Source organism: Phyllopteryx taeniolatus, chromosome 3 (assembly GCF_024500385.1).
Source record: "Phyllopteryx taeniolatus isolate TA_2022b chromosome 3, UOR_Ptae_1.2, whole genome shotgun sequence".
NCBI lineage: Eukaryota > Metazoa > Chordata > Actinopteri > Syngnathiformes > Syngnathidae > Phyllopteryx > Phyllopteryx taeniolatus.
In genome coordinates, this window is record NC_084504.1 from 29978711 (window position 1) to 30006645 (window position 27935).

The following is a 27935-nucleotide window of genomic DNA, read 5'->3' on the forward strand; positions in this document are numbered from 1 at the left end:
AGGGATTCTGTTGCGTACCACTAGTGGTACCACAATTTTAGAGTCACTGGCCTAGGACAAAACAAGTCACTTTTGCCATTCTTGTGTGTGTGTTTTTTTTCATGACATATCTAAAATTCAGTTGCAGATATTCTCGAGTGAGTTACGGATATGTGCAACTGAAATTTAAATATCCCGAAATTCCAGTGAAAGATATCTACAATTTGATTCTGACTAGTCATAACTCCAGGTCAAGATGTCTTTAATCCCCTTCAATTCAAGAGAGCTTCATGTCCCTTTCAGATATCTTAAATTAGGTTTTAACCTGGCAATTAAACCTGGAGTTACGAATACCTACAATCCAGTTGCAGATAAAGATATCTGTAATTCACTTTTAAATAGGCAAAACTGAATGTACGTTTTTACGAGTCAAAATTAGCTTACAGAGATCTTGAATAAATATTCCAACTATTCGCAGTGTAATCATGACGACTCAGATATAAAGACGTTGTTCATATCTCCCATGTTGATTCCAGATAATCAAACTTATTTTTAAAATGTTAAATCTGCTTGCGATACAAGTCACATTACATCCCCACTAATGCGTGCAAGTTTGCTTGATCGAGTGGTTATTTTATGATTTGATATTCCACGGTAACGATTCCATTTTGAAGGTGAGCCTCCTAAAATGATTTCACATCACATAAGCTACCATCATTGTCATAGTGCACGTACAGTTTCCGCTGTTATCCACACTAGTGGCATTTTATTGACATTTGACAGTCAGCAGTTGAGCGGGGTGTGCTTTCAGCGCATTCAGCTGACAAGACCGCAGCATTTGAGAGCAGAGACAAAGGCTTGATTTGTCACGATTTGGAGGCCTCCCTTTATATGCAGTCCCTTGGCGATTTGTGTCATCATTCAAATTTGGCAGGGTTGTTAACAACACTTTTGTCTGTGGTTTGGCAAATGCGGTCAAATGTACAAGACGTACTGTATTTTTGCTTAACAGAGTTGTTACGACACACAAAGGCCCTATTGTTGATTTGAGGGCTTGTTGTAAATGTTTTGACTACAGTTGTTTGATCATTTCATCTTTATTACCAGCTCAAACAAAGTATAACATAGATGGCTTTTATCTAATGACCATGTTTGCTGCACAGTTTTGAGGTTCAGGGTTCAAATCCTAGCTCCCTGCCTTCCTGTGTGGAGTTGGCATGTTCTCCCTTTGCTTGTGTGGGTTTTCTTCGGGTGCCACGGCTTTCTTCCACATTCTAAAAACCAGCATGAAGACTCATTGAGGAATCTAAATCTGGGTTGTTTATGTAACAGATGAATATATTCCAGATACAATACATTTACAGAAGCGTAAAAAGCAGACGGCAGTTGGCAGAGCTTCGAGTTATCTTTTGTTTTAACTTCTTTATTCTACATATAAAAAGGCTCCCATCTCTAGTTTGCTTCAGGCACTGCTGTGTCATATGATCAGAATCTCTTGATTGTGAACATGTTGTATCTGTCTGGTCGGTAAATGACTTGCCAGGTGTCTGGTTTAGCGTGGGCTTGAAATGGGTCCCAGAATTTTGCAAAACGTACTGGGCTTTATTGTTTATCATCATCTTTCTACATTGAATTGTTTCTCAATGTCATGAAGAACATTTAGGCATCATGACCATACTCTTGTTACTAAAGCCAATGGCCGGCAAGGCTTGTGGTCAAAGATGACAGTCTACTCTTCGGAAACCATAAGCTGAGCGAGGCCATAGCGTCGTTTATTGTTCTAATGCATCAAATCAGACTGAAAATTGGGCCGATAACATCAAAGTGCACATTCTGGTGTCCATTCATCCTTATACTTACTAGGGTCTGTGACGTTTCCGTTTCCATAACAACAGAGCGGTACAATCCCTGGCCGGTGTTGCATCAGTGCAAACGAGTCAGCATGAGTTTGCAGAACAGACACTTTCCTTTTCAGAGGGGGAAAAAGCATGATGCAAGACACACCTGCTATTGCTCTCCGCAGGATGTGGTGTGATGTTTGGTTTCTATACCGCATAACACTAACACCACCACCATAATCATAATCAAAGTAAACTCTCTGTTCTGGAAATGACGGGCACATTGATGTCATCACTCATTTCAAGGATTCAAGAAACTTTATTGTCATACCAGCACACATTTACACATGAGGTGGCATGAAATTGGTACCCAAGGTCTCATATTTATTCCAATAAGTACCAAAAAAAAGACCTGTGTGTAAAATAAAATGGAATAAAAACATAACTGGATTTGTGATCCTATAGTGCAAATGATAAATCTAACTCAAAACAAATGAAAGCCTAGTTCAGCACTGCTAAAAAGAAATTGTTTGTACAAAAATGCAAATGTAGAGGAGAGGGCTATGATTGGCCTGTATCGCAGTTAGTAATGCACAAAACGCCTTTGCTCATTCAGTTCCGTTTTCATTCAGCAAACAAACACAGCAAGACTCAATAATCTATAGATCATACAAAAAAAAAAAAGCAACATTTTATTGTACTTTATTTTTCAAGCAACGTGAAAAATCATGCTTAGAACATCAAAAGAAAAACCGTCTTGGATGATACAATGCTCCCTCACTGGCCAGCAGAATTCAGGCTCATTTCACAGTTACACATCTAGATAAGAAAATAAATGCATAATTTAAGGAAAATAAACTTTGTGGCATAGATTGTCTGCTATCTTAATATCATACTTAATTTTTAATCCTTCTTTTGATACATATTACTCTATTTGAGACACATAGGAAAACAATGACATTCAGCAGACATTTTTTCACAAGTCACTGATCATGACAGATATTTTTTCCTCATTTTTTAAACATCTTAGTATAAACACAGGTCCATTAGGCTATACTGTATTTTCCATTTTAAAATAAAACTAAATACATAGTTACACTTTGAAATCATTCGAGAGCTTCAGATTTATGCAGGTGTACCTATCCTTGTAGTTGTCTTCACCTAACACTTACACGGAAGATACATTTTGAACCGTCATACCTTTTCTAATTTTCTAACAACTTTCACAAATGACAAAGAGTCAAAAACAGCACTTGACGGCACAGCAATCACAGTACCGGAATGTAGAGTATGTCCACATCATGCAAACGCAGTCGTATTCAAACACCATTCAGACACACGCGCACACTGAATCTTAAAAATACACACTGAGGTAACAGCTACACAATACTGTCCTACACTAAGAGCTCAAAAGGGGTCAAAGTGTCTTAGATGGGTCATCGGAGGTCACACTCTAACAATGTCGTATAACTATTGTACTGTCAGTTAATCACCAGGATCAGTGAAGGAAAGAACCTTAGCAAAGAGAACACAGTCACTGGAGATGGAACAGGACTTGAAATGAAACTGGACTAAGCATGTACAGTATTGATTTGAAATGTCATGTTGCAATTGCGATATTTCATAATGTATGCCAGGTATGGTTCACAATGCAAATGCAAAGCCATGTAGCTGCTCTACATGGTAGAGTTGCTGCTTGCTCACATTTCCACAAGTCAGGCAACTGTTCGGAATTGATAACGGTATAAAACAGAAGGGTTTTCTGCTGATTCATTTTTGTGCTTATTTGTTTAAAAGATGGGTGTTCAGATCTCGGCTGTGGTTGCCGCCATCGTAATTAGTTTGACGATATCAGCTGCCCCGCAGCCAATAAAATTGAACTCTGGCAGGACAGCTGTACTGTGTCAGCTGAGAGCGATCCTCCCACGGGACGCCACATCTCGCCGGACTCATTCGGGGTCTATTTAAAGGCCTTTAACGCTCACATTCGCTCTGCCCCGACATGTGCAAACGCTTCTGACGTGGCAGAGCCCCCTAAAGCCCATCATACAAATACTTTCTTCTATATTTGAGATTAGCCATCCAGGAAGAGATATTACTCCCACTGGGGGATGATTTGAGATGTCACCTGCTGGTTGCACCATGTTCCTGTGGCTAAAAGGAACAGTCGCTGCAAGTTGTAATGCTGCACGGCTACATCCATTTGCACATAAATCCCCAAAACAATCATGTGTATGTCTCAAGATAATGCATTTCCAAAGGGAACAGTGGATGATAGCTTTTTGTGTTCAGTGCAGATACAGTATGACTGTCATGACCGCTTTGAAACAGAAGAAAATACTAGCGGCTTAAAATGCCTCACTACAAGCCACAAAAGATCATTCATGCCAAATGTGTCTGCTCGATGGGGCAGTGGTAGTTTCTCGTAATACTTAGGCTGCGACAGTACCAATGCTGTGTTAGATCCAACACATGACGACACTTGCAACCTGAGCCAGATCACACATCCTTAGCATGGTCATCTTGCATCTGCACCTGAAGGCATTCACTGCCCAAACATAGGCCAAGCAAATGACCTTGACTTCAATGAGATGAGAAAATGCCCTTGAAAGATATATATATAATTTGAAAAAAAAACTACATTTATGCATGGTTGTACTGATCACAGCAAATGATGGACTAAGAACTGAGAAAATGCAGGACAGAGTGAAACATTTGGGAATGGAAAAAAACAAAAACAACTTAAGGCAAAGTAAACCCTCTTGAGGAACTCGACGGTTGTTCCTGAAAAGGATGGCATCCCAAACTGCACTGTTTCATGAAAACAAACATCCAGTGTGGTAATTATCTAATAAAAGACGCACCATTTTTGCTTTCCATGAGACAAAATCAGGCTCCAGTCTCCTCGCTCTGTTTGTTGTCCTCTTCAGACGCGGGCCGTTGGCTGCCCTCTGCTGGGCGTTTTACGGACTCGGCCTTGGACACTGGCGTGGATGGAGCTTCGTCGGTGGCAGCGGGCTCCTTCATTTTGCCATGCGAGGGACTTCCGGAGCGGCTGTGGCTGCCGCTGCGACGGCGGTGGTGCTTGGCCTTGTGAGGACTGGGACTGCGGGACCTGGACTTCATGATGACGACGGTGCAGTCGTCCTCGGAGCTGAAGTCGGAGCTGTCTGAGGAGCTGGTGTCATTGCCGGATGTGGGGAGCTGGATCTGTGGACGCAAGATGGAGACGAATGAAGTAGGCGCCATTAGGACAAGAAAGGGGGAAATGAACACAGTATAAACACTTTTAAATCAGTTCTTGCAATTACAAGTCAAGATGTAGCTGTATACAATGCACCTAGCCATTTCGTTTCCAACTGTGCTCATTATGGTCACGGGTGAGCTGGAGCCTATCCCAGCTGACTTTGGGCACGAGGCGGGCTACACACTGGTTGCTCGTAAATATATAACACCCATAAGCAATCAACCATTCACAACTATGGACAATTTAGAGTCTTCACTTAAGCCAACATGCATGTTTTTGGAATGAGGAAGGGGGGAGGAAAAAAACAACGGTGAGAACATGCAAACTGCATAAAAGAAGGTCAGAGCCCAGATTCGAACCCCGAAACTCAGCACATCTAGCCCTGAGTTAAGCAGTCCATCGTGCTGCCTTCACTGCTTCCAATTCTATATTGTATCAACATTTCATAGTAAAAGGAAAAAAGTCACAATTCCTACATATTTTCAAATGCTGTATACTATGTCGGTGATTACCTGGAATGGCTCCGTTACACCCACAATGGTGCTCATGTTGTTGCTATAGTAACCCAAGATAAAATCTCCTGAGCCTTTGGGCAGTTCCTCTTCTGTAAAGGTTACCTGCAAAACAATTTGGGAGATATTCATTGAATTTGACAGGAAGCCGTCTTTAAACGAGATTACAGTAAACATCCATTTTACCTGATGTTCTTGTCTATGATAATCTGCTTCCTCCTGTTTGGCCCACACGTATCCCACATAGTCTTTGTGGTGTTTGAAACCCACCTGAGGCAGCACAGGCAAAGTCACTAATGGAGTCCTGCAACAAGCTGATTCTGATTCTGACGGTTGGTAAAATTGGGTTTGGCGTGAGCAGTCAACGTACCTTATACAGTCCGATCCAGTCCCAGGAGCTGCGACAATAGTTGGGTGCCAGTTTGAACTTGGCTATAGCGTCAGCAATACTATTCCACTCATCCTCCACCAACACTATGACCAGGGGAACGTCCACCTTGTAAGGGAACTGCAGAGGAATTGCTCATGAACAAGAAGGCTCCTCCGAATCACAACTACTTGGTTAAACAAGAACTGCGTAGCACTACATAAGTCATACGGAAAGTGCTTAACACATTTATTAGACAGCCGCCAAATGTAAGGTTTATTCCACAGCTACCGTAAATTAACAGCATTATCACCAACATTATATTTTATGTTCCAGTCATAGTTTTCACACTCTCATACAGTGGGTCAACCTATACGACATTTTTTCAATTTACTATTTTGCAACAGAATTGAAAGCTATAACGCACAGCTACATATTTAGCAAAGCAAATGATTATTTCTGTACACTGTATTAAGATATAAAAAGCATATGAAATGGTGAGTTCAGTTTGGAAATCCTCATTCCAACTGGTAAAATATTGACAGCAAACTGAAATGGAAAGAGTTGACATTAAATCATTTCATTATGTTTGATTGTTTATGAGACAGATTGGGAAAAATATATACATATACAGTGCATATAATTTATTATATATATATATATTTTATGAGAACCTTTTGTTTTTTGGTGAAACCGCTTATTGGTGGCATTTTCCTGCTAATGCACGCCCCCCCCCCCCCCCCCCCCCCCCCAAAAAAAAACAAACAAAAAACAAACCCAAATCCAATTATAATGGGCTTCAATTATATAAAATACTTTGTATATTTTGTGTCCCTCTCAATGTGGTTACCTCCCACAGACAGTCCGGTACGCTCACCTGCAGGGTAAAGATGGAAGAGACTGGTTTGTGGTCGCTGTCTACGTATTCCATGTGACTTCTGTAGCAGTGCTGCGTTACTTTGGTGCCGCTGGTCAGCCCTGAAACAGAACCACGCTTCCCAGTGCCGGCGGCAGGGCCCGTGCCTCTCACGCGCCAGAGGATCCGGTCGGTCCAAGCTGGTTTGCGCTTCTTTCCGCTGGGAGGAGGACACGGAGCGAAGAGAAAGAACATCTCCTCGAATGATTGAAACTGAGGTATTGTATACAATCCGATGGGCGCATTCCAGAGCTAATGTGATCATTTGCTGAGAATTGATTGCTGCTCGGTATGTGCGTCATGCACCCTCAAGTTACTGTGCCCCCCTGCCTGCCCTCCTTTGCAGTGTAGACTTTTGCCAAACGTAATCATTTTTAAAATCCGTATTAGTTGTTGACAGAAAACTAATCTTATGAAACATTTATTAAGCGGCAGAATGTGCCCCCCACTCGCTGACCTAGTGCCCCCCTGGTTAGCTGCGCTCTGACGCAGACATTGCAGCTGCTTCACCAACCTTGTGTCGTATACGTTTGTCCCAACATCAAACTTGTAAGTGGGGGGGAACTTCAGGGGCCCCTCTTGGAATCCCTCCAACACCGTCTCACTGTCCTTTGCCATGTTTAACTGAAATAATAACAATGGTTTTACCATCATGGGTGATTTTCCCTTGGGTCTCTCTTACACCCCCTAGTGGCTCAAATCACAATCACACCCGCATAAGACATTAGCTTCAGTAATAGTCAGGAGTAATGGAGGCGTACCTTAAGAATCTTCCCAAGTATTGGTCAATAAAACTACAGTTATATAATTAAAAAAATAATAAGTACAGTGATATTCATTCTGTCATTCTCAATCGTCTCCCATTAAACATACTGTACATATTAAAACATTTATATATATATATTTTTTTTTTTACCTGATCTTTTTCCCACAACACTGAGAGCTTGTTATTGTCAATGGCTGTTTTTACCACTTGCATTTCCAGGTCATCAATGCGGAAATTGAGATCCCCCAGCCAGAACACCACACTGCAATTCAATTTCAAAGGACACTTACGTTCTGTTGATCGTGAAAAAGATCTGTAAATGTTGCAGATCTTTGAAAAATGTATTTTTTCATACTTCACACTCATCACCTTAAAATACTAGGACCATACGGTCACATCCATGTGTGTCATCACTATGTGAGTGCCGAAATGTGTTTGTGACGTACTCGTGGTCAAGGACACCAGAGGCCGCCTGGCCCTCAAACTGCTGCTGTTGCAGGATGCTCTCAAAGTCCTCCATGCGCTGATCTGAGTTTTCCATGTGAGCCGGCAGGTGGCAGTTGAGGAAGCAGATAGTGTGACCGAACACTGACATGCGGGCGCTGACGCCACCTTTGTTTCCCTATGACACACAGAGGCAGGGGAATAAATTAGGGTAAGGTGAGAAACTACTCATTCTAGTTGTGTGCATGTGTCGTCACTTCTGCGTAACAGGAAATGTGTTCATTGTGAGTCATAGAATATTTCACTCAAACAAAAACCGTACATGGGACGTATAGGTTGGAAAGACGAGTGTGCGGATACCCTCCCACCGTTCTCCCCAATCTTCTGCCTCACTGAATCACAAAAGACGCGTCAGTGTGTAAAACGTGTAGAATGTGCTGACGCCTGCCATGCACTCTGGACAACAGCAGGATTTAACTTAGAAGTCACGCTTGCATAACTCTGCAGGCAAGTTATTTATTCAATCCCGCAGCAATGAGGACAATGCGGCCAAATTATCTGCATGTGATTGCCTGATTGGGATGTGCTGCAGCAACCTTTTTTTTTTTTTTAAATCAGATCAAACAAAAGAAAGCAAAACTAACAGACACACCCTGAGATAAGTAGGTATTTTGTCAGAGTGCAGTTTGCCTTTTGGTTAGTTTTGGTTTGCTTGACTATCCAAACATTAACAATATACTGTAGTTCTTGGATTTAACACCATTGCAGATGTATCTCGTGTTGTGTCCGGTCACTACAGACCTGAAAGACACAAATTATTTACCACAGTTTACACACTAAGCCTTCTCAATACTGCTTAAGTTGTAACCATGCAGCTTGGTTCACTCGTATGCAGAACTAGTCCGGATATTTCTGTTGAATAAATATTGTATGTGTAATCACCCGCAAGTCAAAAGCCATCAATTTTCTACATCGCTTACCCTGTTGAGGGTCACGGGAAGCTGGAGCCCATCCCAGCTGACTCTGGATGAAAGGCTGACTCCATGTGGGAAAGAACCCACATGGAAGTCGGGAGGGTCAACCAAAACACCGTCAGTGGCACAAGCCAAAATATGGGCGCATATTTGTTAGTCAAATGCATCATCAACAGTCTGTGCTTCTCAAATAGCCCAATACGGTCAACAGAATATTAGAAACACCTCTCAGGATGATATATACAACAACGTAAGCCAGGGCGATATGGCCGAAGAATGAATATTACAGCATGAATTGAATTCCTTCACAGTAATGGTATGTGTGTGTGTATATATATATATATATATATATATATATATATATATATATATCGCCATTAAAATAACAATGGAAGTATTTCTGAATGGGTTATATAGTCCCTTAGCCAAGCATAATTGATCAAAATGAATACAAAACAACAAAAAACAAAAATGATATACATTTAATAATCTAACATGACCTCATCGGCCCCTTGTCCTGCATATTTACATATTGTTTCATCTACTGTTCTCTGACGTGTGCTTACTGTGTAGCTGTTGCATAATTGTCTTTCTAGACACTTATTAATTTAAAATGAGAGGGCAAATGTATACAGTCTACCGCATACACAGCATCTACTATACTGTGCACCCCTACTACCACCTGTACCTAACGTTGTGGCCGGTGAGCGCATTTGTCACGGACGTCTCTCTCTTTTCCGGTGCGATGGTTTCCTATCACAGCGCGAAAGAGTGGAGCGTGTCAGTGGTCGTCTCACCCAGTAACCCCCCAGGCCAGTGCGGGTGGTCTCCGTCTGGACTCCACGGAGGAAGGGCAGATGGTAGTACTTGGCAAAAACCAGCAGCAGCACACCCTGCATCCTCTGGGAGGTCACCTAAGGACAACATGGACAGTTACAATAAACGAGCACTTTGCATGACTCTGAAAAAAGGGAAGTTAAATATTTCCAAGTGAAACAATGTCGCCGTACGAGTCAGATAGCCGTTCAATTTCAATAAACAAATTGCATGAGCTCAACCCCGACTTGGTAACGGCCCGAAACCTCCTGCGGCCGAGCTCAACCACTACTTTACGAGAAGCAGTACACACTAACCAGGCCGTTGCTCGCGGTCACCCCTCACCATGGTAACAGGCTGGTAAAAGTCGCTCGTCTGAGGTTCATTTGTTTTCTCTCTCGCGGCCTCGCATTTACACCATGTTATGCAGATTTTGACATTTTTGAGCGGCACATGTACGTAGACCCGTGAATAAAGCACGTGCATTGTTTAAAGTAGAGCAAGATGAAGTATTTGCATGCGAAGCCAAGCTCCCCAATGGAGCTCTACTGTGATTCTGTGCCCCTCCCATTCTCCTTCACTAGTCCACTCATCCCAACTGCAGGCCAATGAAGCATAATCACACCGAGTCTGAAATGCCCTGTGGCCAGTAATGGATGCGGACATCTCCACGTGACTGAAGACCCTCTCGCTTGTGTTGTTACTGGCGAGCTGTACGCCTTTGTTGCGTAATGATTTCTACTGAAATGTGATGTGGACCAACTTTTTTATGCCGATTGTTTGGAGACAAATATTAAAAAGTGCAGACGCATTAGGTACTAGTCCAATGCAACAAAAATGTACAAAAAAAAAAGAAACTTAATATTTTGTGGCGATGGTGGTGTACAACGGCTTTGCATCATCATGACAACTGTTTCTAAAAGGTCGATTGTCTTTTTTCATTCATCCACGTGAGATGGCAAAAAAATAATATATAACCACTTCTCAGTACCGCTCAGTGTGACGCAACGCAATTCTACACCATGGCACACTACAACAACAATAAAAAAATAAAAAAAAAAAAAGTTAAATCAATACCATCTGGACAAAGCGACCAATATGTTTGCAAAGGAAGAAAATATTAATAAAGCTGTTTTATGGAATCATATGTGAGTGCATAGGTGTACCTAATGTTGTGGCTGGTAAGCACGTGTGCCATTGGGCAAATAAATGTGCTTAGTATATTCCCAATTTATTATACAGTATTCAGAACAAATGTGTGCATTCCTTCAATGTGCAGCACTGGACCAAGTGAAAACTTCCCACAAAGATAACAACCCTGCTAAATCCAACGTAAAACTAATTGGTTCGCCCTCTAAAAGTAATGGCTCACTTCTACACATTCACTCGTAGCACCATTGTGAATTACAGATTAGGTCTCTTGTGCGGTGATGTTGATAATGGTCACAGGCAGCTAATGTGTCAAGTTGGCTGATGTCCGAACGTTCATAAAACTTAGAGAAACACACACAAATTTAACACACAAAAAAAAAAAAAACACACACTGGAATGGACATGATATTTTCTTGAGGTATGAGCATATAAGAATACAGCAACAGCAAAGAATAATTAAAATGAAGGAAACATAGCATGAAAAAAAACATCTCACACTATACAAGTGAGGAAAACAATTGGAACCATATTACAATAAATTTGGGTTTGTTTACAACCATATACGTTTTCTTTTATTAAAAGTATTTACAATTGTCATTGCATCTCTTCGACAGTGAAGAGGCGCAAATTCCTCATACAAACTTCCGTGATTGTCATGTCAATAGAAAACCATTATTAATTTTTTTTATTATAGGTTGTTGTCGACCCCCGCCCCCCCCCCAGCAATAACGCCCAACTCATGTCGCTGACCATGAGAGTGGGAAGACAACATCAGTATTGTTGCCAGAGGCCCATCAAAGCTGACAACATTCTGATCCCAAAATAAAAACAGCAGCCTGGAAGACGTTTGTCTCGCTCTTTCGGCTCGACAGCTGATTCACGCTCGCATAGACGCGATTACGTCGTTTACACGCCGGCGGCACCAGCAAACGTCCTTTCACAACAGGATGCAGGAAAACTAACCGCTTGCAATGCTATGTCCTGTTAACGCACAAGCTATAGAAAATAACGATACAAAAAGGTCATGCTTGAGATGATTAGGTTTTGTTTACTAATTTGCAATGTTGTTTAAGGTAATAAGAAGTCCTGTATATCCAATATGATATTCTACAAAATACTGTGTCAAAGATGCTGTCTTTACAAAGATAACAGAGATGTATTACTTTAACAATATTCATTATTGTAATTGTAGTGTGAATGTCAAAATGCTAAAATCTGGCTGGACTGGCCCCTTCAATCTGACTACAACGCACTAATAATTTTTATTGTCAGATGTTTTTGTGGAGAAACAAAATTCCTTTTTGGGGAATGTTTGTGTGATGTCGCCTATAGAAAATCTAGTTTAAAATAAATAAAATAAAAAATAAAAATGCACCTTAAAATTCGATCAAAAGAGCATAATTTCATTATTTCTCAATATATTTCCTCGACCCTTTCATTTCGTGTGCTACTTGAGGAACACCTCTGACTGACTGACGAGTTTCAGTTACAAATATCCACCAGTGAGGTTTTCTGGGTGGAAATTCCGAGGGCTTCTCCCAAGTCGATGCGTTAATATTACCGTGAAATTTCAAACGGCGAGCAAATGGAACATTTCTCATGAGAAGAGCATTGTGCGCAGCAGAATAGATCATGTACTTCAATAATCAATCGTTTTTCGTAAATGTATCTGTTATGAAGAGTTGTAGAAGCATTTGAAGTGCTCAATAAAATGATTTTTGGTTAGAAAATGTTGCAATGATGGTCACATGTCACGTTGCTTGAGTATTAGAACCTCAGACCTCAGTGCCATGCAATGAAGCTCTTTTACAATGCAAAGTAAAATCACAACAATAAACATAACGGTAAATTAAGATAGATTTAGTATTTTAATTGTCACTGAACAGTGCACAGCGAAATAGGAGGCAAAATATTAGACACTTCTCGGTATGAGTACAACCACATTAAAAAAACTACTAACACATCCTCTTCCCTTTGGTTACAATTACATTGAATCTACTGCGAAAAAAAGTCAGAACATCATCAATATTAAAGAAGGATGCCTTTTTACGTCTCAAATACTTTTTTAAACAATGACCAATGTTCTGCATACAAAAATTCTGCATGGCAGATGTGTTGACCTACCGAGAAATAACAATAAATCCATTGTAATGTATTGTACTGTATATTCCCTGCTGAAATATGATTAATACATTGCAAATCCAAACATTTTCTTTATAAAAGGTAGAATTTTTGATCAAACTTGTGTATTAGGTAATATTACGGGAGATTGTATTTTGTTTTACTGTGTGCATTTACTGCAGTCATATGACAAGAAAATAAATGAATGGCTCCAACTCTTAAAAAAAACAAAAATATTGGGTGGGCAGATAATTGAGTTGTAATGTGGAGCATCCAAAAGGGGGGAATTAGGCACAGAGGAAGACCGGGAAACGACGAGAGCTCGACTGTACCCAACGAGAGAGCGGACGATGGCAGACACGCTAACATTACACGCTTGTTAAAAATCATCACTCCATTTGTTGCTCAGGGAACTAAACGAGCAAAGGCAGCAGCAGCAGCAGCAGCAGCAGCAGCACAGAAACAAGGGCTACGAGCACAGATCACATAATGCATATGAATGCCAGCCCAACTGCATTCCTAATCAGCGAGCACATGGTCCTAACCAGAAACCATTACTGACCAGCACGTATCCAAAGGGGCTGAGTCTCTCCATGCAAACCTCGCTCCACTGGTCCGTGAAGAGGACATCTTTCAGCCGTTTGTTAATCATAGAGTTGACTTCCTGCAGTCTTGGAGACACATGACACAATGCACACGGGTCAGCGGGAGCAGGCAGAAGAAGAGCGTTGGACGGGCCTCGTGGATTCGCATTCACCACGGGAACGATGCAGCATGTAAACACTCACCCGATGATGTACACGTCTGTATTCCCATCGCCGATATTCAAGCCCAGCAAGGAGGTGATGTCATCAGGGGGTGTGGCCGAACCCACGTTCCAAGTGATGATGTGCACCCTGTTGGCAAAAGCTCGTTAACATCTCGAACTTATTTCCTACTAATCGCTTGACCCAATTAAAACACTTTAAAACCTAGATCTAGGACCTAGAGAACCATATGACTTGGCTACGCATTATTTGTGCCTGTATTTTAGGAGTGCACCTAAAGCACCTCTTCGAAAGGTTAATTATTTGGGAATTCTGGCAATTATTCAAGAACATCAAGGAGCAGCAAACGCGGCTTGTTGAAACCATCTAAATCTGATTTGTCCAGAGAGCCAACGACTTGTGGTCGAGTTATTTTGCTTTCGTTGTGTGTATGAATAACTCGCAGTAAAACCAGTTTGACGTCAGTGTTCAGTTGACGTTGTGCCTTTTCCACAAATGCCTATTTCTGGCAAAATATTGTGGCGACTGAGAATCCTGTTTGAAGCAAAAATATTCATATTCTACTACATACACTTTACATTTAACTGAGGGCTGAAAGGAGACTTGTTAATTTAGTTGTCCACAACAGCACCTACAGTGACAAGATGTACATAATCAGCATTTTTAATTAAAAAAAAAAAAAATATATATATATATATATATATATACACTTTTTGCTTTTATCACTTTATTTTGCGCCTCGTCTACAGTGGCGACATAAGGGCAGATGGTGTTGTTTTTAAGTTACAGACGGAGCACGAATGAAATTGGAAAATTAAATGCACACAAAGAAACTTTTGTCAAAATCATTGTCATGCCTTAGATTACATTGGAATTAGCGAGTGGACTTTATCATTGGGCTGTGGGGCACAAATGTGTCAAGCGTATCTTGCATTGAGCAGTTGCGTGGAGGCAAGTTCGCACGAGTCCCGAGAGACACGAGTCAGGGAACTTGCCTGAAATCTTCGACAGTTTGAGCTTGAGTGTCGGCTGTGCCTGCAACAGAAAGAGCTCTCTGGGCGTGAGGGTTCAGGTGAGCAGGTACAGCCTTGCTGGCAGGCGGGTGGGGCACCGAGGCCGCCCTGACGGGGTGGTGCCCCGGACCTTTTGGGCCGGCTTTGATGTTGGGAGCGGGCCGGTCGCCTGAGGGTCTGACGGGCGGGCTGGAAGCAGCTTTTGCACGACTTGCCGCGGCGCCGTCGGGATCGCATTCGCCCAGGATATCTCCTCGCGTGGGCTCAGTTTTGGGCTCACATACGTCTATGGAACCTTCTACTCTGGCGCTTCTCTGGGGCCGCCGAGGCCTGGCGGTAGCGGCGGGCGGCACAGCGATGGGCTCGCATGTTGGATCTGAAGGATGTGGTGCCGTAGTTTGAGATGTTACTGTGTCCGCTGCTTCACTCGGGTTGTCGGTTGACGTCTGGCTTTGGGTTTGGCTGTCTTGGTCCATGTCCTGCGTTCTCTGTCAAGCAAAGAAAAAAGATCTAACAATGTTTGCATTTGAAGAATTTTATTGTGTCGATAACTTCTGACATTACCAAACATTAGAAACCAGTTCATCCAAAGGATCAGAATTTTGCACTCAACATTCTCATTTACAATCACTTGCTACTTTACGATAGTGTAATGCTGCCACACTCGGGAAGAAGAAAAAAAAAAAAAAAAAAGTATCATGTTATAATGTGAAACATTCCACATTTTAACGTGATAAGTTTAAGTTTCATGTTTTAATGTGACAAGTTATCAAGCTATAAAGTGTGAGGCTTCACCTTCGCATTCAGCAAAGCCAACCGAAGCAATTCCTTCCGCTTCAGGTCACGAAATAAGGCCAAGTGTTTAAAAAGACGACGCACGTACCTTCAAAGGGCTACGCCAGTGACCTGAACGGGAAGGAAATGGCTTCGTTTTGTTTATCCGAATACCAAAGTCAATTTATGTTACAACGTGAAACTGAACTTTTTTTCTGGTGTGGCAGCACCTACTTCTTTCGGTAGAATAAAAATACAAGCGCTTAAGCCGACAAATGGTCACAGGAAGTTAAATTGACGATATTGTTCAGTTCGGACCTCTCGAGCAGTGTCAATCGGCGACAGCGTCAAACAAAACTGAGCACATCAGACCATGTGTATTATGTCTCCCTGCAAAGATACTCAAGTAAAGATTGGAACGTTTACCAGCGCCACAGAACAGATTGTGTTTGGGGGCTCCACTTTAAAGTATTTGCAATTTTGTTGCAGAAGAATTCTATTCTTTTTTTTTATTATTCTTGGCCTTTTTCCACACACTGTATGGCAAGTCAATCGAGCTCGCTCTGTTGACCCAACAGGATGTCTTAGTTAGTCATTGAGACTCTCCCCTTGCCAGATCACTTTCCTGCCGTTTCAAAACCTTGGAAACACAGTGTTGCAGCAGCATGAATTCCTAAAGGACACCGAGTAAACACAAACAAACAGCAACGATGCAATTGTATGTTTTGCGGCGCCGAAACTAAGACCTGTACACATTGCAGACTGTCCCCTCTTGCCCAGTGCGTCCGCCTTTCCCGCAGTAACCTGGGAGATGCTCGGTCACTTCGTATCAACTCAGAGCACCTGACAAACAAATACGAACACACCGCACGAGCCTGCACAGCGCGGCGCAAGTCGACGGTACAAGACGCGGCAGCTGCGGCCGGCGAGGCAATAGGAGGAGGGATTTCTAAGCCCATTTAGTTATTTCATTCTCAAATAATAACTGTATCCCATGCTGAGGGATGAGAATACAAAGACACAAGAGACTTTAATCAAGACCAAGTACGAGCGTCAGTAAGTCTAAGAACAATATGATGATCTTGATAAAAATGATGACGTGAAGATGCAATCCAATTTCTCACTTGTTGTATTCCCTTCACGAATGATGACGGCAAAGACGACGTCTCTTCCTCTTACGGATGACACTTCAAATAAGAAAACTGGGACAAGTGTCAGATTGTTTTTCTTTTCTTCACCAAGGAAGTCACTTCTTGGGTGTCCAACCAAAGTATGCAACAAATGATTAATGAAAAATAAAGCACAGCGCTGTGTCATGATTTACGGATGACCTTGAAGAGAAGGCGGGCGGCTGTGACTTGACGCAGAGAGCTCCGCACGCTGCGCTTATCTTTGTCTGGGAGCAATGAGTTCGCATTAGAATGGAGGGCAATTGTGGGTGGGTCCAAAATAATAAGAGGAGAGCTAGATGGACAGTTGAGCGAGTCGTCCCATTTTAGTGGCATCACAGGCCTTCTTTGCTGTATAAAACACTTGCTTGGGGCACAGTCTAGTTCTCCAAGATTTAATCCCCCGCTCCCCACCTCTCTCGCTCTCTTTTATTGCCTCTAATCCTCGCTGTTGAGCTCCATTTTACCGAACTTCAGTGCACTCAAATCTTATGACTAATTGTATTCACCAAGTTGCTGTTTTATGTCCATTTTCATCTCTACTATCATCTTTCTGCTTCAGTTATCTCACCACAGGAAGTAAAGTCAACACACCACGGACATGACAAATGATTAACTTTTTCTTTGACTTCCTTTAAAACGACACTTGATCCAAATAATGGACCGTTCACACGACACCTCAGTTTGGGCCCCGTCAAAGAATTTACTTTGCATGCGTTTTGTTTATTTTTTGGGGGGGTCCTTTTTGGAAAAGAAAGGAGCATTTTAAACAAGGGATGGAAGCGTACACGTATTCAAACGACTCCGGTGTCAATACACATGCAGTGACTTGATTGACAAGTATGAATCATAAAAGGCCACTTTTGCAAAGTGACAACTATATGGCAAGAGACCTTAACGGTTTCACTGTATGGAGAATGAAGGGCACAATGACAAAAAGGAAACACCAAGACCTCAGAAGGACATCTTGAGGTCACGTGCAAGCCAAACTGCCCACAGCAAAATTAACATTCAGTACATTTGATCTTCCTTTTTTTTTTTTTTTAAATGTATGTAACAGCAAGAGCAAAAAAAAGAAATATATTTCCGCGCCGGGAACAGTCAGGACAGATTAGCGTTTCCTACTCCGCTCACGTCCGCAGAGGAGAGAGCGGAACAATTTGATAATAACAAATGTGTCATGGTGTTTACATGCACCCTCCTGAGGGCGAGAGAGATGCAAGCGGAGGAACTCAAGGAACGAGCTCCATCTTGTCCTGTTTACACCTCCAGGTTGACTTCTGACAACGCCGATGCGTTCAAAGACTACTGATGGTTTTAGTTTTGAAATTGTTAGAGGCGGTGTTGGGGAGTTACTAATTACATGCAACAAGATTACGTAATTTAATTACAAAATGTAACTGTAATCCATTACATTACTGGGGATTTTTTTTTTTTTTTTTTTTTTATTTAATTAGTTACTTTTGGAAGTGTCTATGATTATAATTTTAGTTACATTAGAAAAATAGCTGCAAAAGCTCAGATGATATATTTTTTTCATATCACTTCCTTCTTCTAAAGCCAACGCTTGTGATTGGCTCTCCCTGGTTATGTGTCTATCTGAGCTAGTCTCAAACATGACATTCTTTTCCAAATATGACCTTGAAGGACCACCTTGTGGTGCAATTTATTAGTTTGTCTGAGATTCGGAAAAGGTTAGACTCCATGAGACACTTCCACTTTCAAACACAGAAAAGAACATTGACTTTTGAACAGTTTTAGCATCATAATTTTGGACATTCTTATGGACGATTCACTTCTCTGGGTTGTCATATGAAGTGATATTTCAGTTGTGCACGTTTGTCATTAGGTCAACATCGTATCATGTTTTCCACATGCTGCACACATAATGCAAAAACACGTTTTATGTATTTACATTTAATTTTGTTATCAGTTTATCATTTGTGTAAAGAGCAAATATGTGCTTAATTTCAAAATAATTATTCATGGTTTGAATCGACTTTTTTCAAAAGGGTAACTTGTCATGGTAACCAACTACATTTCCAGTCATCCACCCATCACTGGTTAGTGGTTAATGAAATGTCATGTGCAAAGCTTGATAATCAGAATTCCCAGTGCAAAACTGCATTTGGACAACAGTTCTACATCAGTTCTGCAAACTACATTTAGACTAATCCACAATTTATTCAATCATACCAAAGCATTACTGGTGATCATTCGTCAAAAAAAACATCTCCCTCTGTACAGAGGCCCATGGACCCAAAAAGCTTGAGACCCCTACATGAAACTATTTGTCTAATGAGCGTGTCAGTATAGTCACTGACTGTCATGTGCATGTGTAGCCTCCAGCCTCGGTGCCTCTCATGTCTGGCGTTTAATTTTGACATAGCAGCCAAAAGAGAGCGTTGCCGTTTCGGGCCTCCAGGGCCATATGTCCCCGTGAGGGGTCAAACCAACGCTGACCTTCACACTAATGACATGCTGCCACGGCTGGAAATGTTTCCTCCAGGTCCTAGTGCCTAACACTCGCCCCACCGCTCTATTCCACGTGGGGCGTCATGTTCCTCATCGGCCAAAGCCTCAGTGACAGGATGTCAGAAGTATTTAGTTCATAGTACAGTCTTCTTAACAATCAATTAACATCCCCATCATATTTCCGAATGTTGTCATGGACATTTATTGACAAATAAAAGGAAACATCCATCCATTCATTTTCTTTACAGCGTATTCACAGGAAGGTCACAGGTGAGCCGGAGCCGATCCCAGATGACTTTGGGTGAGAGACGGGGTACGCCTAACTGGTTTCCAGCCAATCACGGGGCACGTGTGCAACCCTAAACAACCATTTACACATGCTTTCACATTTTTGGACAATTTAGTCTTCAGTCGGGGAGAACATCCAAAACATCAACACGGACATCATCATAAAAGCCAAATCCTGTGTTACATTGTACAACATCTACAGACGAAAATTAATGGCTTATTCGTGATCTAGAGATCTAGCTGATAATGAGGTCTAACTGACACTCATCTGGATAGCGGAACTAAAGTCCACAGTTCAGGTGGACGGAAACCTGAGCTATAAAAGTCGATCTGATGCGTGTACGCTGATGTCTGCAAGAGGTTGAGCAGCTACAAAGGAGTCGCTTCGTCGCCCGCGTCTTCCTTCCTGTCAAGACCGAAGCGCGAGCGTTGCGCGAGCGGGCACAACAACTTCGCGCCATTCACGTCTCCTGAGGAAGCGAGTTAGTGATTATCTTGCCCGTTCAACTCCAATTAAATGAAGCAGAAACACATACACTATCACCTACAAAAAGTAGCTGTAACACCTGACCATAGATGCTGTACATATGGCAAATGCGTCCTGTCGGGTTCACATGGAGCGATATACCCTGAGTGTGACCCCCGGGGGGGGTCAGAGCTCATTTGCAGATTGCGGAAGCAGTGACTAACGTCTCCGGCGGGTAGGAATTCAAGTGGCCTAATTACAGAGCCCCTTCAAGGACATTCGAGCCATTGGACAAAAAGGATGAGTCTCATTTGACAGCTGGGCCTAGTACTGTTACCAGTGCAGCACAGTAGTTTACCAGTAGGGTTTAATTGTAGACTAGGTCAAACTTGAAAAGCAGAATATAAAAGAAAAGCAACTTTTTTGGAGCGTTACAAACACTAAATGGCATTGTTTTTGAAGTTTTTTTTTTTTTTTTGCAAGGCTGCGTGCGTGTGCCCAATTGACACGGCTTCTGTCTCTAAATTGGTTGTTTTTGCTCAGGTGCGATGGTTTCTTGGAGATCAAATTAAAGGCACGGAATTGAGGCCAGAGACAAGATTTTGTTTGTTTCCCCACAGATCATATTTACCATGTATTACTGTCAAGTCAAAATGACTGTTTTAACAGATGTGACACAAATGCATTTAGGAAAGCTGCAAACTCCCCTTTTAAGCAACGGCTTTGCATAAATGAACATCTTTATAGTGTGCATTATACGAGGGATTTGTGAGGGTTGATTGTGATGGGAACAGCAACCAATCAGTGCAATTGCCCTGTCCTTAGATGAGTCACTGTTCCAGTATATATATACGAAGATGACGTGAGCGCTCCTGTGGGTGTTTCTAGTCCTCACTCACCTGTGTTGTGCTGGTTTCAAAAAGCGGATAGCTCGTGCGACGTTACCCCCCAAACGAGGTTGACTTTGAAAGACAAGGTTGGCGCTGGCAGCATCGGCATCCCCAGCGCCCTGGCTGTCGTCCTCGGCCAGAAGGAGCGAAGGAGGTGGGCTGGATGCTGGAGACACACGGCCGGGGCGGCAGGCAAGCAGGCTACATCTCCCGGGTACACAAGCGCCTCCTCCCGCCGGGCGTTAAAGAGACACAAACGCCGCCGTGTGGCCACCGAGTCCTTCAAAGCAGCTTCCGGAAACCCCCGGTGAAGGACACTCGACTACCGCCGGCGAGTGAGACTGAACGGCACCGCGACCGCGACCCGCCCCGCAGCCACAGCAACGGCTTCCGTTTGGGAGAGCACCAAACGCCGGCTGCTGGGACATGATTGGACCGAGATAAGATAAGCTAAGGGGGCCCGCAGAAGGGAAGTAAAACCACAGCGCCCCGCGGTGGTCACCGTGGAGAAGTGCACAATCAGGACGAGCACGGCCAGGGGCGTATATAGGTCATTTTGGGGGCGCAAGGCATGGTCCCCCTAAAAAAAAAAATACAAATAAATAAATAAATATTACAAAATAAAAAAATTAAATATATATTTCTATATCTACTGCATCTTCCTCAGCAGTGCGACTGCAACTGGCAAGAGCATCTCACTGTTGCCAGTTACCGAATTTCGGCATCACTGCTCGAAAGGACGACCCCTTTGGTGGTTTCGATTTGAAACGCTTTGTTTACCTCTCGCCTTCTCCTCTTCTCCACTTGACTCGGGTAAGGCCGCTTCATTTTGCTCACAAGTTTGTTTCGCTACCGTCTTCCTGGTTCAAGTCTGCACATGTGCAGTGAGATGGAATCGTTCAAAGCACGAGAAGGGAGGGGGGAGCACAACTTTCATGATCAATTACCCATTTTGATATTTTTTTTGTTTGTTTTTTTTAATCACCATGTATTATGACTATAACAACATTATTGCTTTAAATAAAAGAAAACTGAATTAACCAGTTTTGTTTTTGTTTTTTTATGAAACGTTCATGGCCCGCCGGAAATCTCAGGGTCCCAGTTTGTCTTTGAACAGACGGGCACATTACACGCTGGTATCAGACTCGAGGCCCGGGGGCCAAATCTGGCCAGCCACATCATTTTATGTGGCCCACTAAAGCAACATTACATTTCCATTAAAGAAAAATTGGGAGGTGGCGGAGGGGAATTAACCCTGAAAACTCTTATTGGTGGTATATCCCTGCTTGTTAAAAAAATATTTGGGTTAAAAACTACTAATTAAAAAAAAAAATCTCTATGCAATTATAATGGGAGTCAATTATTCGCAGATTTTCACTATTCGTGCTAATCAAGATCCGTGTCAAAGTGTGCTTGAGCGCAGAAACTGCGAATGCTAAATTAAGCTATTATTTTTATTTTCATAATAAAAACCTACTTTTGCACCCCCACATGTATTCTCTTTTTGTGACCGGATAAGATGCCTTGGACCACGCCCACTTTCTTCGCGTGGAAAACCTTTGACGTGGCACGACCTCCGGAAGTGACGTCGCCCCGCAAGATCCTCCCCCCCCTCCCGACTTTTTGCTCGCACATCTGCTTCCTTCAGGCGCGCGCGTTGGCTTTTCGCCGGTCCCGGTTCCGAACAATGTGGCTGCTGCTGCTGTTCAGTCTGCTTTCCTGTGCGTCCTCCTACGACGTGGACGTCAACAAGATGGCCGGATTGGCCCGAGCAAGGGTGGAGGTATCGTACAATACTCGACACTGGCTGGGGTACTCGTGCAAGGGGGGTACTCGGTTTACGACGTTTCGAGGTACGAACGAGGCAAAAAAAAAAAAAAAAAAAAAGACACTGCTGTCACGATTTCGCAGAGATTTTTTTTAAATTCTTTTTTTCCCCCCCTCGTTTGAGGAGTTAGGTGAATGAATGCCGGTGTGCGCATGCGTAAAAGGAGAATGCTAAAACGGATGCAGATAAACAAAACGTGTGCAATATAGAAATGTCAAATGTAGGCAAATTGGGCATTAACAGGTACATTATGTGCTGAATTGTACGCTAAAGCACACGATGTGCAAAAAAAAAAAAAAAAAAAAATGTCGGGATGATGTGGTAAGAGGTATTTCCTCGGCCTGGCTCTCCAGCTCAACAAAACTGCTGCTGTCTGTCGCTATTGTTGGGACTGTAACACCTGAAACTCAAAACCAGAGTCTCCTGTTTCCATAAAATAGGTTGGACATCTTTCCCACAGGCCATGGAAAGTTAAATGGGGGAAGAAAAAAAAGAAAATAAATTATTTAAATATATATATATATATATATATATATATATATATATATATATATACACACACACACAACTCACAAGAAGTTAGGCATTTTGGGTAACAGGTGAACTTAATTTGAACCTTTAAAATGCACTGTTCAACGTATCGATGCTTTTTGCACAATTTGTTGTTCTCTAACATGGAGTTGAGCAGCTAAATTCGCAAGAGGTGTTTGATCCATAAATCAACCAATGTATTTCCAAGGAATTCCAACGTCTATACCTTTCTGTGACTCTTCCAGTCTCTCTGTTGCAACGTGCGAATAACACTCAAAAGGTCACGCGGCCACTTCTCTCTGAGAGCATCCCGTTTAAAGCCTCGCAATGACGAGTTAACTGTTGACCAACTGTTAAATGTCGTCTCGGTCTCATGATGCCAAAGTGTGAACTGAGAACTGTTTCAATAGGCCGTGGGAAAAGTCTGTTTCGATAAACTCTAATTGAAACAAAACTTATGAAGTGCTGTGAATTTTTCTGTTCATCCCATTCATTACCTGAAGTGTAATCGCAAGTGTTTCTCATAATTATGTCTCTTTCCAGACATGTGGTGGATGACAGTTGAATAGACTTAGAGAGGTACAGTAAATTGTGTTCTATAATGTGACAGAAGTGCAGAACAACACAATCTCTGGCGGACATGTCTCTGAACGTCCGCTTTTGTGTGCAGGTCAAAGCCTTTGTGGTCCAGGACATTCCTCTTTAGTATCCTTTTGTGAAATACACCTTCACGACTGAATGAGATTCAGTTCTGGAAAATGAGATGCATGGAATATTCATTAGATTGTGCTGATGCACCTCCATGAAGCATCCAGTAATTGTTTATTTTTTTTAAATCGTGTACATTTTTCTTATTCATTTTGAGATATAACCAGTAAAGTGGGACAGATAAATAATTTAGCATGATTACACAACAAACATAACTAATTTACACAAAATTTTGTCAAGGGGTGGTGCGTGAGATAAGGAAGAAAATGATGTCGGTCCGTCTAAATCTATATTTTCATCAATGCAAGCCGTCCACCTATTTTTGGCACTTCGTCTCGATAATCGACAAAGCCTGCCAACTACAAAAAAAAGTGCTCTTAATTTTTTTTCTTTCATTTAACAGTTTAGCCCTAGCGGATGCACAATATGCGGTGTGAGCCATTCTTGTGATATAAAAGCGTAGTGGCATTGATCATAGCAAATCCAAGAGTTTTGGACAGTGCTGTATGTATGCATCGGTCCTTGACCGGCGTCCCCTCAGCCATAACCTGGTGATGAAGCACATTCCTGGGGCCGACCCTGAGCTTGTCCTCCTGAACCATTACTATGAGGAGCTGGATGTAAGTACCGTTTTGTATATTGGCTGAAATATCTGCAAACGCTCTGAGTTTTGTTTGACATTGTCAGGGAGCTATTAGATACATTCAGTGTTGTAAAAATTGCAGTGCATCAAACTATTTATTTAGAGCATTGGCGCCATTGTAAATGCATAATTTTGATTCCTCAGCGGATCGCCTTGTCTGACATGACTCGCTCGGAAATCAACGAGCTTCTGGGCAAACTGGGCTTCTACAAGAAGGCTCAAGCTGAGGAGCAAGTGCCAGAAGAGTTCCGTTTCTCCCCCGCCAAAGACAGCCCGTTTGAAAGTGAACCAGCCTACAAGACTGCCTCTGTGGTCACTCACAACACCTCCACCCCCGAGCCCGAACCAAAGCACTCTGACCTCTAACAATGCCACAATGTGAGACTGCTGCTAGACAAGGCCAGCAGATCCTGGAATAAAGGGACAAACTCTTTGCTTCACTAAATGTTTTTTTTTTTTGAGTTGGTTAATGGCATATTGTTTTTCATTCTCCGTCACGTGTCGGCAGTCTTGAGGTCGACTCGCTCGTGTCCAATTGTGTCCGCGTCCGACCCGCTGAGCTACCGAATGAAGCCGCAGGCTAAAAATCTGCCGATTGGCCTGAGGCTGATGCTAAATGTACTGGTGGGCGGGCTGCTGAACACATTAAGATGCAAGTGTCACCGCTGTAAAAGAATAAAATGTTTCAAACAAATGCATTGTTTTTACTTCGAGAGAAAAGTAGATTCAAACTGTTGAAACATTAGCCCGCCATTGTAGGAGACGTCATCAAGGACAAAATTAAGGATTACCTTTCACACAGTGAAAAATTATTTGCTCCTACACACCACCATGAAAAATATGTTTTGTCTTCTGAAATCTTTTGGGACACAGTCACTGGCTGGCTAGTTTCAACCCAGGAAAGGATTTACCGTAATTTCTCGTGCATAATGCACATTCCCCCCCCCCCCAAAAAAGTGTCAAAAATCAATTGTGCGCATAATACATGGGTATAGGGGAAAAAGACTTTCCCATTTTATAAATGTATGCCGCCATCGAGAGGTTATGAGAAAGGTGTACACTTTAAATCTAATATGCGAGCGCCACCTAGAGGCCATGAAAAGGGTGTAGCCTCCACTTTCATTCCAATATGACAATCCCCTGCCCCGCCTGTGTGGAGTTTGCATGTTCTCCCCATGCCTGCTTGGGTTTCCTCCCACATCCCAAAAACGTGTGGTAGGTTAATTGAAGACTCTAAATTGCCCGTAGGTGTGACTGTGAGTGTGAATGGTTTGTTTATATGTGCACTGTGATTGGCTGGCAACCGGTTCAAGGTGTACCCCGCCTCCTGCCCGATGATAGCTGAGATAGGCTCCAGCACTCCCGTGACCCTTGTGAGGATAAGCGGCTCGGGAAATGGATGGATGATGACTGAACAACAACCATCATTAATTTCTTTATGGTTATGTTTTGTTTGATGATAATGCTTGAGAGTTTTATTTTTATTTTAATGAGATTGTGTTTCGCCTGGCCCTTCATGTTGTTTTTAAAGAATTGTACCCATCTTAAAAATTCTGCCTTGGTAATCAAACACATGAGCTCAATTGTGTGTTTTCTCATTCACTTAATACAAGTAGGGCTGTGAATTTCAAAATAAGAGAAAGTAAATAGAAAGTGTTGCGTGTTCAAATTAAGTGCATTTTTGGTAAAAAATTGTCGTGATAGTGAGTATTAAGGGGTTGCGGGGGGGTACTTAGGTCACCCTAAATCGCCGGCTCCGAAATGCATCGCCCACTACTTTGCGAGAGGTAATCCTAAATGATCAGTTGTAGAATGTTACGTTTAGACCACAAAGAGCAATAATCCCACACCAAGACATTTGTTTCTCTGCTTTAATAAATTCACATTGACGTGTGGTGCACAGAAACATCAAGTAGTGTTTGAGCTCTTATGTACAGAATTTCCTGCCTTATGCAAAGTTTTTCTCTTTGTTGGCAGCACTGAGATAGTATTTCTCCATTTTTTCCCCCCAACAATCTACAGAATAGTTAATACACTTAGTTTTATACAACCAAGAATTTAAAACACTGCAAATTTTAGACATGAAAATATTATAGTAACAATCTTCATTTTAAATGGTTTTAAGCTTTTTTGTTCTAAAATATAACCATACACAGTCAGGAGTTGTGTCTTAACTTAGGCCCTCAAATGCAACCGTATTTTTTTATTTTGTATTTTTTTTTAAATCTACAACTACTAGCGTTATCACTTTCACGCCCCCCTCCAAATTCCATTATTAAGAATAAACAAGTGTGATGGTGGCACGATCACAGATCACACAGTTTTCTCCGAACCTGATGTGTGTTTTCAGTAAATTTAGACAGCTGAGCTTACACTGAAATTACAAAAACAACCAGTGCGAAGGTATTAAATAAAAAAAAAAAAAAAATGCTAAATGAAGACACCAGGAGAAGAATAATAACTTAAATCTTAATAATAAAGTGACCCAAGGTGGGTCACAAAAAATATTTACTGTACCAACATTAAACTAATAATGCATCTCAAGAATTCTTGTTTAGTGGGATTGATGACATTGAATTTACGATAAATGTATGTATAAATAAGTTAAAAAGTAGTGTACAGTATATTGTTGCCTCTCTCGTTGCGTGTCACTAGTATGGATAAGACTGACATTTTAAAAGCAACAAACTGGTGCTTGTGCTAAAAATTACATTTAAAAAGGTAGTGTAGCGCCTTCAACAGTATTTTGTTGGAAAATACATAGTATGTGATTTTTTTTCCAGGAGAGGACAACACCAACATTGCTGACTGAAATATTAAACACTCAATCCACCCTGCCTTGTTGGTTCGTGAAGGTGTGACCCGCCACACCGAGGCTCAACGCGATTCACAGGTCAAAGGTCAGAGGGCCGACCCATGGCCATCTCGTGCCTGCGCAGGTGGTTGACCAGAGACTGCACGTAGGTGAACACGCACTTGGAGTCGGGTTTGTTCCCCATGATCATCATGTCCTCCACTTCCAGCAGAGGCATGCAGTTGGCGTATGTCCTGGAGAAGCATTCAGAGACGGACAGCATGAGCGGAATGATGAAGAGGACTTAGACGCTTGATGAGCAAGCCAAAATGACATCCATCCATCCATCCAGTTTCTGTACCGCTTACCCTCACAAGGGTCGCGGGAGTGCTGGAGCCTATCCCAGCTAACTTCAGGCAGGAGGCGGGGTACACCCCTGAACTGGTTGCCAGCCAAT

At 42.2% G+C, this 27935-nt stretch overlaps 3 protein-coding genes across 9 annotated transcripts in view; 1 reads left to right on the plus strand and 2 right to left on the minus strand.

Annotated features, from left to right (window-relative positions):
• Window positions 1-2503: 2503 nt before the first annotated feature.
• inpp5jb (inositol polyphosphate-5-phosphatase Jb) lies at window positions 2504-21857 on the minus strand. Of its 4 annotated transcripts, XM_061768479.1 has the most exons (13): window positions 21755-21855; window positions 14895-15400; window positions 13921-14028; window positions 13695-13803; window positions 9841-9957; window positions 8072-8247; window positions 7776-7887; window positions 7374-7483; window positions 6821-7019; window positions 5947-6084; window positions 5763-5846; window positions 5577-5681; window positions 2504-5027 (listed from the first exon to the last, which is right to left on the minus strand). In XM_061768479.1, exons 1-13 carry the CDS (start codon window positions 21800-21802, stop codon window positions 4707-4709), a joined length of 2133 nt encoding a protein of 710 aa, XP_061624463.1. In that variant the 5' UTR covers window positions 21803-21855; the 3' UTR covers window positions 2504-4706. The 4 variants fall into 4 exon arrangements, with proteins under 4 accessions (XP_061624463.1, XP_061624460.1, XP_061624461.1 ...); XM_061768476.1 differs by having other exon boundaries at window positions 5577-5846; window positions 21755-21857; XM_061768477.1 differs by lacking the exon at window positions 21755-21855 and adding an exon at window positions 20984-21541 and having other exon boundaries at window positions 5577-5846.
• A 713-nt stretch (window positions 21858-22570) lies between these two features.
• Window positions 22571-25629, plus strand: selenom (selenoprotein M). Its single transcript, XM_061768481.1, has 5 exons — window positions 22571-22757; window positions 23877-23912; window positions 24004-24038; window positions 24583-24661; window positions 24829-25629. The coding sequence occupies exons 1-5, from the start codon at window positions 22662-22664 to the stop codon at window positions 25048-25050; spliced, it is 468 nt and encodes a 155-aa protein (XP_061624465.1). The 5' UTR covers window positions 22571-22661; the 3' UTR covers window positions 25051-25629.
• A 912-nt stretch (window positions 25630-26541) lies between these two features.
• smtnb (smoothelin b) overlaps window positions 26542-27935 on the minus strand; it is a 43150-nt gene continuing 41756 nt past the window's right edge. For 2 of the 4 annotated variants that reach the window (XM_061768474.1, XM_061768472.1), the window contains one exon: window positions 26542-27732. In XM_061768474.1, coding sequence (XP_061624458.1) covers window positions 27579-27732 — 154 coding nt within the window. In that variant the 3' untranslated portion in view covers window positions 26542-27578. The remainder of the gene's footprint in view (window positions 27733-27935) is intronic. The other 2 variants (XM_061768473.1, XM_061768475.1) reach the window with 1 other exon arrangement.

What these genes read in the sequence shown, in the direction of transcription:
- inpp5jb (XM_061768476.1), bottom strand. Translation starts at nt 21,802, where the DNA reads ATGAAGCGGCCTTACCCGAGTCAAGTGGAGAAGAGGAGAAGGCGAGAG. An exon ending in TGTTGTGGGAAAAAGATCAG is followed by an intron (nt 7,484 to 7,775) that starts GTAAAAAAAAAA and finishes TTATTATTTCAG; the next exon opens with TTAAACATGGCAAAGGACAG. An exon ending in ACTGGATCGGACTGTATAAG is followed by an intron (nt 5,847 to 5,946) that starts GTACGTTGACTG and finishes GTGCTGCCTCAG; the next exon opens with GTGGGTTTCAAACACCACAA.